This window comes from Lynx rufus, unplaced genomic scaffold, assembly GCF_022079265.1.
Source record: "Lynx rufus isolate CCGP_SWC_20201006 ecotype Redwood Valley unplaced genomic scaffold, mLynRuf1.p SCAF_16, whole genome shotgun sequence".
Taxonomy (NCBI): domain Eukaryota; kingdom Metazoa; phylum Chordata; class Mammalia; order Carnivora; family Felidae; genus Lynx; species Lynx rufus.
The window spans coordinates 24,110,575-24,127,404 of record NW_025814830.1 but is presented as its reverse complement, the minus strand read 5'-3'; the positions used below and the strand labels follow the sequence as shown (position 1 = coordinate 24,127,404).

At 40.3% G+C, this 16,830-nt stretch overlaps 1 protein-coding gene across 2 annotated transcripts; it reads right to left on the bottom strand.

Moving 5' to 3' along the window:
* Positions 1–586: 586 nt before the first annotated feature.
* CNEP1R1 (CTD nuclear envelope phosphatase 1 regulatory subunit 1) lies at positions 587–15,720 on the bottom strand. 2 transcript variants are annotated; one of them, XM_047078368.1, is made up of 6 exons: positions 15,611–15,720; positions 14,440–14,511; positions 11,476–11,549; positions 8,360–8,469; positions 8,189–8,243; positions 587–1,950 (listed from the first exon to the last, which is right to left on the bottom strand). In XM_047078368.1, exons 1-6 carry the CDS (start codon positions 15,633–15,635, stop codon positions 1,909–1,911), a joined length of 378 nt encoding a protein of 125 aa, XP_046934324.1. In that variant the 5' UTR covers positions 15,636–15,720; the 3' UTR covers positions 587–1,908. The 2 variants fall into 2 exon arrangements, with proteins under 2 accessions (XP_046934324.1, XP_046934325.1); XM_047078369.1 differs by having other exon boundaries at positions 1,908–1,950; positions 8,189–8,238.
* Positions 15,721–16,830: the final 1,110 nt, after the last annotated feature.

The window sequence follows — 16,830 nt, the reverse complement described above, 5'->3', positions numbered from 1 at the left end:
TAAAAAGGATTAAGGACCTATAAAATCCTTCCTCAGCTTTATGTGGAGGAAGATGGCAATCCAAATTTGTAAAGCACAATCAAGAAAACCTGCATCTCCTGATTAAGAGCCAAATGTCATTACATAGTGACAAGTTAATACATACTGAAGTAGCCAGTATGTAGTCAGTATGAAGTAGTCGTAGCTTAATAAACTGGGTAGCTACAATTGCTACTTGAAATGTGCTCTACTAGACAGAGTTAAAGAATGGTAGTATCTAGGGGCACCTGGGTGGCTCAGTCGGTTAAGCGGCCGACTTCAGCTCAGGTCACGATCTCGCGGTCCGTGGGTTCGAGCCCCGCGCCAGGCTCTGGGCTGACGGCTCAGAGCCTGGAGCCTGCCTCCGATTCTGTGTCTCCCTCTCTCTCAGCCCCTCCCCCATTCATGCTCTGTCTCTCTCTGTCTCAAAAATAAATAAACGTTAAAAAAAAAAATTAAAAGAAAAGAATGGTATCTATTTCAAACTCGCCTGTATCTGATACATATGGTACCTTAAATTTTTTAAGCATTACAGATTTTCAATGAATCAAGAAAAAAGCCCAACCACTAATTATATATAAAGTATTTATTTTTATGCACATATTTACCTACAAAATTTACAGAAAATAAAACAATGCCGAATATATAGAATACCCTCTTATGACTTCGTAGGAGCAGAGGGTTTTATTGCTGCAGCTTAAAGAATTAAAATTTTATACACATGAAAGCCAAGATCAATACATTTAAGTGGTAGCCTTGCTAAAAAGTTTGTGTCCTGTTAACTGAATTTTCAGCTTTATGGTAAGTGGAATTTAAAAGACAGCTTGTGAAATAATTTAAACCTTTTCAAAATCTTCTAGTAAACAGGTAAAAGGCACCTCCAGTTCTTTAAAATATTTACAGCAATCCTAATAGTTTCAGTTTCAGGGCTATTATAGTACATGTGGCTAATATGCATACACAGTATGTCATTAACACTCTCTGAACAGTGAGAACCGTGGACTCGGGTTTGTGGTGCCGCTCCCACGTGACCTTTGTGATGGAGGGGCTGATCAATTACACCTGTGCAACACCAGTGTCACAGCCACGTCCACCACAGCATAAAATCCAATTATCTAAAACAATGACTATCGAATTCCCAGACATTACATAATTTATAACTAAACTTGTATATTCAGAAGCCTTTGTGGAGTGTTCTTAAAATTAATTAAAAAACATAAAGTATATTCAGCGTTAAACGAAAACAATGAACAGGAAACTAACTAACACAATAGTGGCTGAAATTCACTATCTGGCTTAATGAAAACTGTTTCTCAAAACGTCTATAATTTCTTACAACGTACACAATGGAGAGGAGTCTTCCTCAGTTTAGGCTCAATCCGATGTTTTTCTTGCATTATGATTAGAACAGAGGAGTGTTAAGAATGAAAGGCACAGCTATGCAGGATAGCTGGGTTTAAAGAGCTGTGGGGATGGCAAACAGATGTTCCTGAAATACTGGTGCAGGAGAACAGAGTCCGAGTAACATCTCCCTCTGTAACATTGGCATTGATTTGCTATTTACAGTAGTTTGCAAAAATACATTATAAAAACTGGATGAGGTTCTAAGTTTAACTTAGTAACATACAGACATACTTCATCTGCAAAAGTCTCTGCAGGGTCTGAAGTACTAAAGTGACACTAATACTGAAACACAGATAATCAAAGGTACCGAGCCAGAGAATGCGAGCCATCATCATCAAGATCACCTGGGTAAATATTGCACACTTCTTGTCAGTTGTTGCTATGACCTTCACATATCCAACTGTAAAAGGAATCCTTTATGGCTTTTTGCTCAATCACTTATTTGAAGAAAGGTGTTGGAGGTCCCATAACAACGAGCGCACATTGTCATTGAACATGAGGCCTAGGTTTCAAAATGAGTTTTCCTGTCTGTAAAGACGAAAAAAAATGTTTCAATACACAGTTCTATTAAAAGTATCACTTCTCCATAAACCTTAAAGTGTATTTGAAGGGTAACAGAACACCCCTTTATATTAAGTAAAGATTAATCAATAGTTACGTTTTCAAAGTTTTCCTTGTGTGGAGCATTCTTTCTGAAATCTTCATCACTTTAAAACACAATCTGTTTGATCAATTCCCTGTCCACTGGCTACCTAAAAACCGACCAATCAATCCAATGAAATAAAATCCCAACATGTATAAACCAATTCATGCTCCTTGCCAAATGGACGTTTATAAAACATAAATGTATTTGAGCAAAAACATTTTTCCTTTTTCAACATTACATTTTTAATTCCAAGTGAAAATGTAAACCAATGGTTGGAGTACTGGACACTCACAAGTTCAGTGTTAAGTGGATGTAACTCTTCTGTGAGGCCAATGGTCTTTTTTTTTTTTTTAAATATAAGCTCTATACCCAACGTGGGGCTTGAACTAATGACCCCAAGATCAAGAGTCACATGCTCTATGGACTGAGCCAGCCAGGTGCTCTGGACCAACTGTCTTATTTATCCAAAAAAAGGGTACATTCCACATAATCCAAATAGTTCTACTTCTGGGAAGTTTTCTGAACGAAACTGGACTTGAGTGTAAAGCTGTACACAAAAATGGTACTAACCCTTTCATTCAAGATCTACTGAGTGCCTACTATGGGCCAGGCCTTGCATGAAATGCTAGGGATCCAGGAATGAACGAGACAGACTCCCTGGTCCTCTTGGAGCTCAAGTTCTGGCAGAGAATACAATACGTAAGTAATATAGAAACTGTGGAAACAACTGCATGATGAACAGGGCATTATATCATGATGCGTCCGTAAAATGGGACAATACATGATTAAACAAAACAGAAGACCCTAACTATGACAGTGTGGGTAAAAAGCCCAGAACCCTGCAATACATGCAATACATGGTGGCTCTTGGGAGCCTAATATTGGGTCAAAGAAGCAGGTCTGAAAATTCCTTAATATCTTTTATGAGAAGTGAGAATGTGCAACATAATATAAGACACCTTTGGTTGCTGAGACCCCAGTATCCTCAGGTCAAAAGTGCTGTCCAGGGGCGCCTGTGTGGCTCAGTCGGTTGAGCATCCGACTTCGGCTCAGGTTATGATCTCAGGATTCTGGGTTCGAGCCCCACATTGGGCTCTGTGCTGAGAACTGGGAGCCTGGAGCCTGCTTCAGATTCTCTGTCTCCTTCTCTCTCTGCCCCTCATCCACTCACACTCTCTCAAAAATAAACTTAAAAAAAAAAAAAAAGTGCTGTCCAGATTCTGGTCACCTTAAGATTCTCCCTTTCACTTCATTTTCAGCCATTTGATTTTTGACAATTCCTTGACACACTGGTAGAACTTGGACACTAATTTTTTCACTGTTTTGTTGAGGTACAATTTATATACAGTTAAGTGTTCAAACCTTGTGTACAGTTTTATGAGTTTTAACAAATATATACGGCCACATAGCCACCACTCAGATCTAGCTACAGAACATCACCACCACCCAGAAAGTTCCTCCATGCCCCTTTCTAGTCAATGGCAGCTCCACTCCTTACACAGACATAACCACTTACCATAAATTCTGCCTGTCTCTGATCTTTACACAAATGGAATACTAGTGTGTGTCCTTTTGCATCTACTTCTTCCACTCAATGGGTGTGAGATTCCTCCATGTTACTGTTTCAGTAGTTTGTATCATTTTATATTGTTGATTACAACATAAAATATACAGTATTCCACTGCATGAATAGACCATTTGTTTTATCCACCGTTTTAATCTATTTTAAATTACGTGAGTAAGACGTTAATATAATGTCATTTTTTATGTTTTTTAAAAATTTTGAGAGAGAGAGAGAGAGAGGGAAGCATGCACGCATGCACAGGGGAGGGGGTAAAGGGGGAGTGGGGAGAATCCCAAGCAGGTTCCATGCTATCAGTGCAAAGCCTGACATGGGGCTCAAACCCACACACTGTGAGATCATAACCTGAGCCCAAATCAAGAGCTGGAGGCTTAACTGACTGAGCCACCCAGGCACCCCTAATGTAATCTCGTTATTAAAAAATTCAAATACAGGGGTGCCTGGCTGGCTCAGTTGGTGGAGCATACAACTTTTGATCTCAGAGTTTTGAGTTCAAGCCCCGTGATGGGTGTAGAGATTACTTACAAAGAGAAAATAAAAAATGCAAATGCTGCTAAACAAAATCCTTCCTTCCATCTATCTCAAATTCTAGCCCTCTTACAGAAGAAATCAGTTTTAGCATGAATTCTCCCAGACTGTGTTCTATGGATTTACATTCATATATATAAATAAAACCTGGAGGGTTTTTTTTTATTGTTTATTTATTTATTGAGAGAGAGTAAGTGAGCATGGGGGAGAGGCGGGGGGGAGGGAGGGAGAGGGAGAGAGAGGGAGGGAGGGGGAGAGAGAAAGGGGGGAGGGAGGGAGAGAGGATATCCCAGTAAACAAAAATGAGCAAAGAAAAAGGAAACCAAGAAACGGACTCTTAATTATGGAGGACAAACTGGTGGTTACCAGAGGGGAGGAGGAGGGGGAATTGGTTAAACAGGTGATGGGGATTAAGGAGTGCACTTGTGGGGCTGAGCACCAGGCGATGTATGGAATTGCTGAAATCACTATATTGTACACCTGAAACTAACAGAACACTGTATGTTAACTCTACCAGAATTAAAAAATAAATGGTACTAGGGAAAAAAACAACTGAAAAAAAAATACCAAACTGAGTATATTGTTTGGTAATTTTCTTCTTGCACCTAACTTATCTTGGAGGTCCTTCCATGTCCACATTTACAGATTTACTTGTGCTTTCCTATTTTCCCACCCCCCTGTTGAGAAACATAAAACCTGTTTCCATTTTTTCTGTACTGCAAAGGATGCTGCGATGAACGACCGCGTACCTGCCTCCTTGTGTACATGTGATGGTCCCCACTGGGGGGAGATAGAGAAAGGGAGAATGGTTGGGTTGTGAGGCATGCCAATTTTACATCTTACGGGATGATGAAACTGCCTTCCAACACGGCCATACCAGTGTATGTTCGCCACAGGCAGTGTGTGGATGCATCTACTTCAGTCAGCACAGTTCTGGGGGTTTAACTTCTGCCCATGTGACAGGTAGGCAAGACAAACAAATGGAAACTCAGTTTTACCTTGCATTTCCCCAGTTACAAATGAGGCTATTTGTAGTACCGCTTCTATGATTTGACTTACCTTTTCCCACGTATCAAATGTACTATTTGTCTTTTTTTATTGATTTTTAATACATCTTTAAATATTCTGGATTCTATCCTCTACTAGATACCTTTCAAATGTATGTATTTTTTGATCTTGAAAGAGAGAGCGAGAGCGAGCCTGAGTGCACAGAGGGGAGGGGCAGAGAGAGAGAGAGACAGAGAGACAGAAACTTCTAAACAGAGTCCACGCTGTCAGCATAGAGCCTGATGTGGAGCTCAATCCCACAAACTATGAGATCATGACTTGAGTCAAAATCAAGAGTCACATACTTAACAGAATGAGTCACTCAGGCGCCCCCCCACCCTTTAAGTTATTTAGTTTTTGCAATAATCTCTACACCCAACGTGGGGCTCGAACTCATGACCCTGAGATCAGGAGTCACATGCTTTTGCCACTGAGGCAGCCAGGTGCCCCACAAATACCTAATCACTACTTAATTTCTTGCCTTTTGCTGTACAAAATTTCCAAATGTTGATGCAACTAAAGGTATCCAACCTCTTCCATGATGGCATTTCTGTGTCTTAAAAAAGGAAAAGGAGCTTTTCTGCACCAAGATTATAAACTTATTCACCTGTATTTTCTTCTAATGCTTTAATTGTGGGATGTGAATGTCTTCTTAAATACATTTACAACCAGGGGCGCCTGGGTGGCTCATTCAGTTAAGCATCGGACTTCGACTTAGGTCATGATCCCACAAGTTGTGAAGTTTGAGCCCTGCGTTGGAGTCCTCACTGAAAGTGTGGAGCCTGCTTGGGATTCTCTCCCTCTCCCTCTGCCCCTCCTCCACTCTCTCATTCTCTCTCAAAATAAATAAATATATATATAAATAAAAAACTTTACCTGGAATTTAGTTTAATTGATGCAGAGATCTAAATTCATTTTTTTCCAAATGAAGTCAATTATCTAAACACTACTAGCCCAATTCTTCCCTTTTGACTTAAAATACTATCCTTATTCTCTAATTTTTTAAAAAAAAAATTATGTTTTTTTTTGAGACTGAGAGAGAGCGAGCGAGCAAGCGAGCATGCGCAAGCCAGGGGCAGAGAGGGAGGGAGACACAGAATCAAAGCAGACTCCAGGCTCTGAGCTGGACATGAGCACAGAGCCCGACATGGGGCTCGAACCCACAAACTGTGAGATCATGACCTGAGCCGAAGGCGCCCCCTTCTCTCCTAATTTTTTTTTTTTTTTTTTTTTTTTTTTTTCAAATTTTTTTATTTTTTATTTTTGGGACAGAGAGAGACAGAGCATGAACGGGGGAGGGGCAGAGAGAGAGGGAGACACAGAATCGGAAACAGGCTCCAGGCTCTGAGCCATCAGCCCAGAGCCCGACGCGGGGCTCGAACTCACGGACCACGAGATCGTGACCTGGCTGAAGTCGGACGCTTAACCGACTGCGCCACCCAGGCGCCCCTCTCCTAATTTTTAAAAAATCAGTGTTGGGACCCCTGGGTAGCTCAGTTGGTTAAGTGTCCAACTTCCGCTCAGGTCATGACGTGATTCTGTGCTGACAGCTCAGAGCCTCCAGGAGGCTTTGGATTCTGTCTCCTTCTTTCTGCCCCTCCCCGGCCTGTGCACGTGCATGCGTGCACACTTTCTCTCAAAAATCAACAAAGAGGCACCTGGGTGGCTCAGTTGTGTCCAACTTCCACTCAGGTCATGATGTGACTTCAAGCCCCACCTCGGGCTCTGTGCTGATAGCTCAGAGCCTCAAGCCTACTTCAATTTGAGTCTCCCTCTCTCTCTGTCCCTCCCCCACTTACACTGCCTCTCTCAAAGGTAAATAAACGTTAAAAAATTAAAAAAATAAAATAAACATTAAAAAAAATCGAAGTGTTTAGTCTTTATTCTCTTCACTCATAGCAGTGGGCTTCCTGCTCCTAGTATCTTTTTTTTCCTCTTTATTCTAATTTTTTATACAAGGTATTACTTAATACATTAAAAAACATTTTTTTTAATGTTAATTTATTTTTGAAGGAGAGAGAAACAGAGTGTGAACAGGAGAGGGGCAGAAGAGAGGGAGACCAAGAATTCGAAGCAGGCTCCAGGCTTTGAGCTAGCAGCACAGAGCCCAACGTGGGGCTCAAATTCATGAGCTTTGAGATCATAACCTGAGCCGAAGTCAGATGTTTGACTGAGCCACCCAAAGCACCCCAATAATTTTTTGATTTGAAGGAAAAAAACACCTTAATAAATAAATAAGCAAATCAAAACCATGAGATTTCTTATCTTTTAATTTTAACTAGGCTCCACCCCCAATGTGGGGTTTGAACTCACCATCCTGAGATGAAGAGTCGAGTGCTCTACTGAATGAGCCATTCAGACACCTGAGATACTCTTATCTTAATACGTCAAAACCTGATCAACTTTTAGAAACACAGTTGGCTTGTATGTCTGCAGTCTGTTGATCTGAGATCTAATTTAAAATCCTACATACAGAATACCATTAGTTTACAAAACCTACACCCACCAAACTAGTTTTGGCCCATAGTGACCACTCTATATTAGACCTATGATGACTTCAATTATAAGACACTACATGGTGATTTTATGTCATTAAGAAAGATTACACTTGATCTTAGCCAAAAGGCTAAAAAGCGATGTCATTAATAAAGATTAAACTGGGGGTGCCTGGCAGGCTCAGTCAGTAGAGCCTGTGACTCTTGATTTCAGGGTTGTGAGTTCAAACCCCACACTGGCACAGAGCTTACTTACAAGAAAAGACTAAACTGTACAACACCACAAATTATTAGATGCATCTCAATTTCAGAGACGTAAATGTGTATCTTAGGATCAGTGCTATAAAGAATACTCCCACCATTAACCCTTGCCGACTGACAATCTATATTAATGTCTGTTTTACTTAAGCCAAAACCGTTCAGTCCTCTCACGCAGATCTGTAATTTTTTAACATAAACAATACTCACATCGTCACAAGACATGTTGTATTCTGCTAGTACAGTTCGACATCGAGCAGCTATACTGAAAAACTGTGGTCAAAGGAAAATTGATCATATGAGGAATAAGCTTTTAACAACCCCTAGATGATCAAGAAGGTGCTTTAAGCTGAGACTAAAACTCAATTCTGCAAAGGATACATTGACGGCGCAACGACCCGCTTGTGTATTCCAGCAAAAAACAAGCCTATCAGAGTGATACAGCTAATGGTGAAGAATGGGTGATTCCATAATGACGTGAAGAAGGACACCTGAAAAAGAAGAGTTTGAAATATAAAAATGTTCAAAATCTCAGAACAATACCAACACCTACCTCCCCACTTGTGCTTAAATACATGTTAACATTTTAATTATCTCAAAATACGAGGATTTGAAGAATTCAAAATAATCTTAGTTGTTTTGCTGGCCATAAAAATAATTTGTTTCATATCTTTCACCTAACAAGATAGCAATAATCCCCCCATTCATTCTCAGGACTTGAACCATTACAAATGCATTCCTATAATCAAAAACCATCCTACCAAAAATATTTACTGAACCCTTCCTAGCAAGAAGCAATTTAAAAAAGCACAAGAACGGGGACACCTGGCTGGCTCAGTTGGTAGAGCATCTGACTCTTGATCTCAAGGGCCGTGAGTTCAAGCCCCACATGGGGTATGGAGCCTACTTCAAACAAACAAACAAACAAATCAGAGTCTAAGAGAAACAAAGGGCTAATTTCAGATCTGGGTATAATCAGATGACAGCAGGCAACAGGACAACATGAATACGTGGAGACAAGAGTCCAGGATCCAGCACTGGAACAAGAGTGGGCACTGCAGCCAGATGAGTGGGGAATAGAACCTGAAGAAGGAAAGATGTGTTTAAAGTCTGGAAAAAGAAATCAAGTGGACTAGTTACTAAATGGGAGCAAGAGAATTAAGCCAAAGGCCTGTGTACCTCACTCTCCTACTGAGAGATGCGTACGTATTTCAAGAAAGAGAACTAAACTTAAAAAAAGCTAGCTAGGCCAGCATAGTATGGGTTAAATAGATTTGTCAGATGAAGAAATGAGAGGCTGAAATATCAGAAATGGAAAAAGCTCCCAGAAGAATAAAATTCTGAATAAAGGTTAATAGTCCAGAGGAACGTCTTCGTGAAACCTTTAAGGACAGGAATTTCCACAGGCCAGCTCTATTTCACATGGCCTACACGATGTAAGCACATATGGTGTCTTAGGTGTTAATTTTAACTAGAACAGTCAGTATCAGCTTTCTTTCCTCCATGGCAACAATCAACTGCATCTAAATCCCAATTTCCCCCTTTAGATCAGGCATTTGTGTACTGTCCAGTGAGCTATATTCCTTCTCTCCTCGGGTTCTCCCAGCTAGACACATGCCGGCTTTCGAGTCTGCAACTCTTGCTACAGAAACAATTGCTTTTTAAAACTCCTTTCAGGTTTGAGGTTATTAAATACTGAAATACAAAGAGCTAACCCTTAGGCTAATAGTTATATTCTCACCTAATTTAGAAAATTACATTAACTACAGAGTTTTGGGCCTATTTCAAATTACATTTAATTCTGTGTTTTATTAAGATCTCAACTAGCTGAAATCAGCTTATATTTTTCCCAATTAGAAGTCAGATTCATTTCCCAAGACAGACCTTTTCAATCTTCTTGGCAGCCTCCTCACTCTTCCCCTGAAGATGAGCACCAAGCACAGGCTTAAGATCCGACTTTTTTAAACGAACACACAAGAGAGTTTCCTATCTGCCATAAAAACTCCTCTATTAACGTAAAATTCCATCTCCAACCTCCCCTACCTCCTATTCTTTTATATCTCCACCCCAGTGGATAAAGTCAGGGAAACTACATGCTAAATAAACCCCTGGCTGCCTGAATTGCCATTTGGACTGCTGACAAAAGCTGCCTTTTAGGTTTTTCTTCTGTAGAACCTAACAGACTATAAATAAAGCTGGCAGAAGTAGTCTACCTAATTACACTTTAAAAAAGGATGTGGGTTTACGATTTGAGAAAATTACATTACCTAAATAAAGCTCCACTGAGGGGAAAAAAAACTTCACTGAAAAATGGGAGACTGTGGCTTCTCTAATAAAAAAGCGTGAGTTTGAAATTAAGGTACAAGTTAGAAGAAAGAGGTAGAATTTTGAGAAACACGCTATCAGATTTCATCAAAGGATGCTTCAAGAAATAACATTATGAAATCTGTTATTGCATTTGGTATAGGGATGTTCTTGGACAGTGCCCAATGGGAGATCTCTCAGTGTTTCCTATATTAAATTTCAGGCAGGAAATTTTTTTTTAAAGATAAACATGGACAAAATTTTTGCTAGCTTATGGAACTTATACATGTGTTCTCTTCACAGAGAAACAAAACCACGGAACTGTGACTTTATTGATTAGGTAACTCAGAGACTAATTTGTAACTCAGTTTTGGCAAGTTTTCCAGCCCACATGGCCTTGTCTGTGACCTGGTTTCCTTCCTGTTTTTGGCCCTCCAATCAGTCTTTTTTATTCTAATCTTTGTTTTACACTTATATTTTGCTATTTTATAATATGTTTCCTGCAAAGTCATTTCAAATACTTTATGGTATGAGGAAAGGAACTACCAAAGACATGTCATAGAAGAAAATGGTATTTTATAATTTTTTAAAGCTGGCACAGATGACCCTAAGTGAACAAAGGAGAATAAAGTCAATGTTTACACTGAAATATTTAAAAATATGTGAATATACGTAAAAAGATATGTAAAAAGCTCAGAAATGAAGGAGAAGTAGTGTAAGTGGAGTAATATTTCTTAGGCCTTTTTCCCTGTGAAAGATACTTAATCTACAAGAGCCAACCAAAGTTTTTCTTAAGCAAATGAATATACAGGATATTTTTAATATAAGGATCAATATCACTACTTGTAACAATAGGTAGCATTTGAATAATACTTTACAATGAACAAAGCACCACTACATTACCTCATTTAATCTGCAAAAAATTTTAAATCAAAACTTCTGGGGGCGCCTGGGTGGCTCAGTCAGTTGGGCGTCTGACTTCCGCTCAGGTCATAATCTCATGGTCTGTGGGTTCAAGCCCTGCATCGGGCTCTGTGCTGACAGCTCAGAGCCTGGAGCCTGCTTCAGATTCTGTGTCTCCTTTTCTCTCTCTGCCCCTCTCCCACTTGTGCGCGCTTTCTCTCTCTCTCAAAAATAAATAAATGTAATAAAAAAAATAAAAATAAATAAATAAAATAAATCAAAACTTCTACCTTTTGTGTCTCGGGATCTATTAACCAGTTCCAGGCACCAGTAGCTGTACAGACAGATACCACTATGAGAAGCACTGAAGAAAGATAAACATGAAATTAGTAAGGACATAAGCCGTCAACAAATACATAAATCTATAAATGAATAAATGTATACAAATACCACCAATTCCTAATAAATGACAGCCAAAGGATGCAGCATTTTATTAAAATGGGGAATGCACTCAACTGAGGAATTAGGAAACTTGCTGTATGACCTTGAGGAATTCACATAAAAACCGGGATACTTAGTAACTGAGGATAATACTGTCCCTATTAGTTTAGTCAGAACTTTCGAAGATCAATGAAATTAAAAGCAGTAAGAACCAAGATAGTAAAATTTTAATATAAGATTCCATATTATGTAACTTTCAAAGTGCTTTGTGATTTTGCAGATTTTGTAAATTCAAGTTAAAAAACAAAAAACACCTCTCATTTTCAAATGTAAAAAAACCAAAGACTCCTTTATGAATGCACGGAGAATTCTGACTAGAGGATTTTGTCTTGCAGACAACTGTCTGCTGTTAGGAATGTGGAGTACACAATCAAGATCAGATTTTCTTTAGAGACTTGAAGATCAGGGTAAAAATGACTGATAGTAGAACTAAGAAAAGTTTTCTTCCTCCCCACTAAGCTAGAATTATTTTAGGAATTCTAAATAGGTCCTAAATAAAACGTAACAGTAAACGGTATTGGGCACCTGGCTGGCTTAGTCAGTGGAGAATGTGACTCTGATCTTGGAGTCGCTGGTTCGAGCCCCACATTGGGGATCGGTATGTGTGTGTGTATGTGTATATATATATGTATATATGTATACAAAAAGGAAATCTTTGAAAAAATTTCTTTTAAAAATAAATGGTACTCCTGGAAAATAATAAAAGTGCACTAAGACTTAGTTAATATTCTGGGTATCAAGCTACTGTCCTTCAGTTAGGATGCAGACAGTGTTAAAATGTAAAGATCAGGATTCAAAGAACAATAGAAACATAGTAAAACTGTACCTAGGACTCCTGGTGATGTACTTTTAGAAGAGGCAAATCATAGGAAAACAATCTTCATTTTAGGTATTTAGTATAGAATCAAAATTTCAAAATTACATTCTCAGCTCAGAACAGACTAAACTCAATTTCTTATAATTCCTTATTTCAAATAAGAAATATATACTACACAGATGCCTCTTTTGAAAAATGAAGCAAAAGCAAAATCAAACCCACCAGAAGGGACCTCAGACACATATTTTTGATTGGTGTATTACCCAAGCTGAAGTCATTTTCACATAAGCACAGAGACCATGAATCACAGAAACAAATAAAGTACACTCACTATATTATATTTTGTAAGATAGGACATTATCATATACATTTAAAAAAATTTTGGGGGTACCTTTGTGGCTCAGTCAGTTGAGTGGCCGACTTTAGCTCAGGTCATCGTCTCACAGTTGGTGGGTTCAAGCCCCACATTGACAGTCAGAGCCTGGAACCTGCTTTGGATTCTGTGTCTCCCTCTCTCTCTCTGCCCCTCCCCTGCTCATGCTCTCTCTCACACATTTAAAAAAAAAATTTTTTTTTTACAAAAAAAAGGAAAAAATTTGAAGTAGCAGTGAAATAAGGTTTATGGGGTAATTCCTCCATAAACCAAAGAACTTGAGAAAATCATTACCTGTAAATTCTGATCAATCAGAATCCTCACAGCATACAAATAAAATTTTGCCAATAGATCTAATAAAAACATCACAAACAGTCTTGACACAGAAAACACTCCTAACTGCAATAGTGCTCTCTGGTCCCACAAACTGAATTACACTTTGAAATGCAGGATGTTTTCAACATGTGCTGTTGTACTTCCCTCTTTGCAGGAATTCAATTTAAAAAAAATTTTTTTTAATGTTTATTTATTTCTGAGACAGAGACAGAGCATGAGTGGGGGAGGGGCAGAGAAAGAGAGGGGAACACAGAATCGGAAGCAGGCTCCAGGCTCTGAGCTGTCAGCACAGAGCCCGACGCAGGGCTCAAACTCAGACTGCGAGATCATGACCTGAGCTGAAGCCCGGCGCTCAACCCACTGAGCCACCCAGGTGCCCCTGCAGGAATTCAACTGGTCCCAACATAAGTGAGTAAAGCATTTTGTGTGCTGAGGTCATTACTTGTGTATTTGTCTGCATTTCTTGTGTATTTCCACGGGGTAATAACCACAATTCTTTCAATCCTATTTTGTGTTACTTGTGACATTTTCAATAGTTAAAACATGAATTTGTTTTCTTGGATAGGCTTCCAAACAACACAATCACACTCTGCTAAAACTAAAGGTAATTTTATAACCTTTGTAAAGTATATGTTAAATATGGTTTTCCTCAATAAAACTTCAACAGTTTATAACCAAATTGTAAAACTGCTAAACAAACTCCTGAAATTATTATACATGTTACTTATCAATATTGTAATATTTAATTTTAAAAGTGCATGTATTTTAACGGAAAAATAAAAATTCAAACACATAAAACACTGTATGGCCAGTTCCTTTTCTTCACAATTTCTTTAGGATGCATTGTTTACAAATTTAAATAAATTTAAAAACTGTCACAACAGGGGCACCTGGGTGGCTCAGCCAGTTAAGCCTCTGACTCTTGATTTCTGCTCTGGTCGGGTCGTGATCTCACAGTTTCTGAGATCGATCCCTAGTCCAGCTGTGCGCTGACAGTGTGGCGCCTGCTTGGGATTCTCTCTCTGCTCCTCCCCCACTCTCTCTCAAAATAAACAAACTTAAAAAAAAAAAAAAAAAAGTAAAAACTGTCAAAACAAAAGGAAATCTTATGGTTTACCAAAACATTTGTTAACCAAAAATTTTACACAAAAGCAAATCATTGCTAGGCAGAGATAAAAGTATCAAATGTCAGTTTATTTTGCCTTAAAGAAACATTCAAGAACTTACTTCTCCAACGTCCAGTGGCAGGTTGCAAACAATGAATATATTCTGTAAGTCTCCTCTCAAAAGCCTTGAGATCTAGGTAAAGAGATGTCAAATTCCTAATTAGCCACTCTGACGAGTTTGAATCTATTAAGATGAAATTTTAGATACTCTAACTGCTTCAGGTGTTACACGCCAACTTACATGTATCACTGCACTGTTTACTTCGTTTACTATGACAGCTTTAAGCACTTGACAAAAACATTAGATTTCTTTAATTCCAATTTCACATATAAGGAAACTGGCTGGTTCACTTTTAGAAGCTTCGTAAAATGGTATGTGGAAAATCAGCAGCAGCCTCAGCCGGCGCCAAAAGCTAGAATTTTGGGGGTTGCAAATAAAAGGATCAGAATCAGGGCGAGTTTTAATTCTGTTGGAACCAAGAACTTTCTATTAGAACAACGTATTCCCCTAACCTCAAAGGCTTCCAGGTCTATTTGACCGCAATGACCCGATTCCGTTTTCCAGCCCTCATGTTTAATTAATGGCTATGCTTTCTGTCCGGTCTTACTGGACTCCTGATACGGCTAACGGGTGGGTGTGGAAAGACACTCCCCTTTCCTCCCTCTGAATGGGTTACAGGTGATCTTCATGACACTACTGAATGAAGCTCAAACTCGGAGGCCTTCTAAAAGGGGCGTCCAAGGTGCTCCTGAGTGAGCAAGGAAGGCTCGGTCGCGTTTCTTAAACTTTAAAAGGAGATCAAGAGGCACTCCCTTACTCCAGCAGGTACCGGAAACCACAACAGGAATTAAAGATACAACTCCCATGGTTATCAATATAAAATAAAGTGAATTAGCATTCACAGAAAGCAAAATGCAAATCTTTGCCAATGAATAAAAACAAAAGCAGCACAGAAGAGGGGCTCCCGGTCCAAGCTGCGGGGGGTGGAGGGAGAGGGGGGATGGGAGAGCTGACGCAACGGCCCCCCAGCGCCCTCGGAGGCCAGACGCGCCGGAACCAGCGTCCGGCCCTCTGTGGCCGCCCCTCGGCCCCCAAGCTCCGACCCCCTTCAGTCCATCCTCGGCCTCCTCTCCCCGGGGCGGGGTCCTCGCCACTCCAGCCCCTCCAGAGCCCCGCCGGCTTCCGGGAGGAGCCCGGGACGGGCCCGGGCAACCCAGCAAGCCCACTCTACCTTCCGCCTGCTCCAGCGAGTTCATGTCGGGCGGCAGCTCAGGTCACCGCCGCTGTCCCGTCCGCATCGCAGCTCCCCGGCCCGCGCCCGGCCCGCAGCGCCAGCTCCCACCTCCAACCGCTCCCCGCTGCCCCTCCCCGTCGCACCGCCCCTTACCTACACCCGCTACGCTCATTGGGCATCACTGCCAGACCCCACAACTAATACGGTTTCCTATTGGTTAACTCTGGCACCGGCCTCGGGGCCTAGTGTTGGACGGTCAGCCGGAGGGACCAAGAACTGCCGGCGGCCGAGCTGGTGTAGCGCTGGCGCCGCCGCCTGCCCCGGGGGAGAACTGCAGCCTGTCCGAGCCAGTTCGCTCATAAAGGTATTCTTAGCTTTTTGTCAGGTTCTTTCATTCCTCAAATGTTTACTGTTGAGCGCCCATTTCCTTCCGAGCGGTGTCCTGGTCGCTGATGAGGGAATCAGAAATGAACCAGCTACCCTCCCTCTAGCACGTAAGGGAGTGTAGAACAAACTAGAACCCAAATAATGGATTTAGGTAGAGTACCTCTTTCCTTGATAACCTAACTCCTTAAGTAGGTATATTTCCCTTGGTCAATTTTTCTCACCTTACCCGACTTTCATAAATCATAAAGAAGGCAAGCAAAGTATGAGCCCCAGTACCTAGAACTTAAAAAAAAATCTGTAAGGTATTGACTACATTTATATTTAGTTAAAATGTTTCTTATTGGGTTCCTTGGAGTTATTCATCCAAGAACTATTTATTGCATGATGTTCTAGGCACTGTATTTTATCAGGGATACAGTTATGAGGAAGATAGAGAAGATTTCTGTCCTAAGAGAGGAAGGGTTACAGCAAGCGGTAAACATGCAAATAAGTAATGCAACGCTTGACCTTGGGGTCCTGAGTTTGAGTCCCACCTTAGGTGTAGAGTTTACTTACAAAAATAAATATCATGCAAGTAATAATTGATTTCAGATAACGATAAGTGTGTGAAGGAAGTAACAGTAATACCATGCAGTGAGCTAAAGGAGGGTAAATTAATTAATTAATTAATTGTTTAAGCCCTAAGTCAAACTATCCCTTTTCACTTCTTGCTCAAGGCTCCATTTCTCCATCTCCAAGCCTTGTTCATCACGTTTTCCTTCTGTCTCCAGCAGTGTCTAAAGAATGGTTACTGAGCACCTGTTATATTATAGACTTTTCTGGGCTAGATG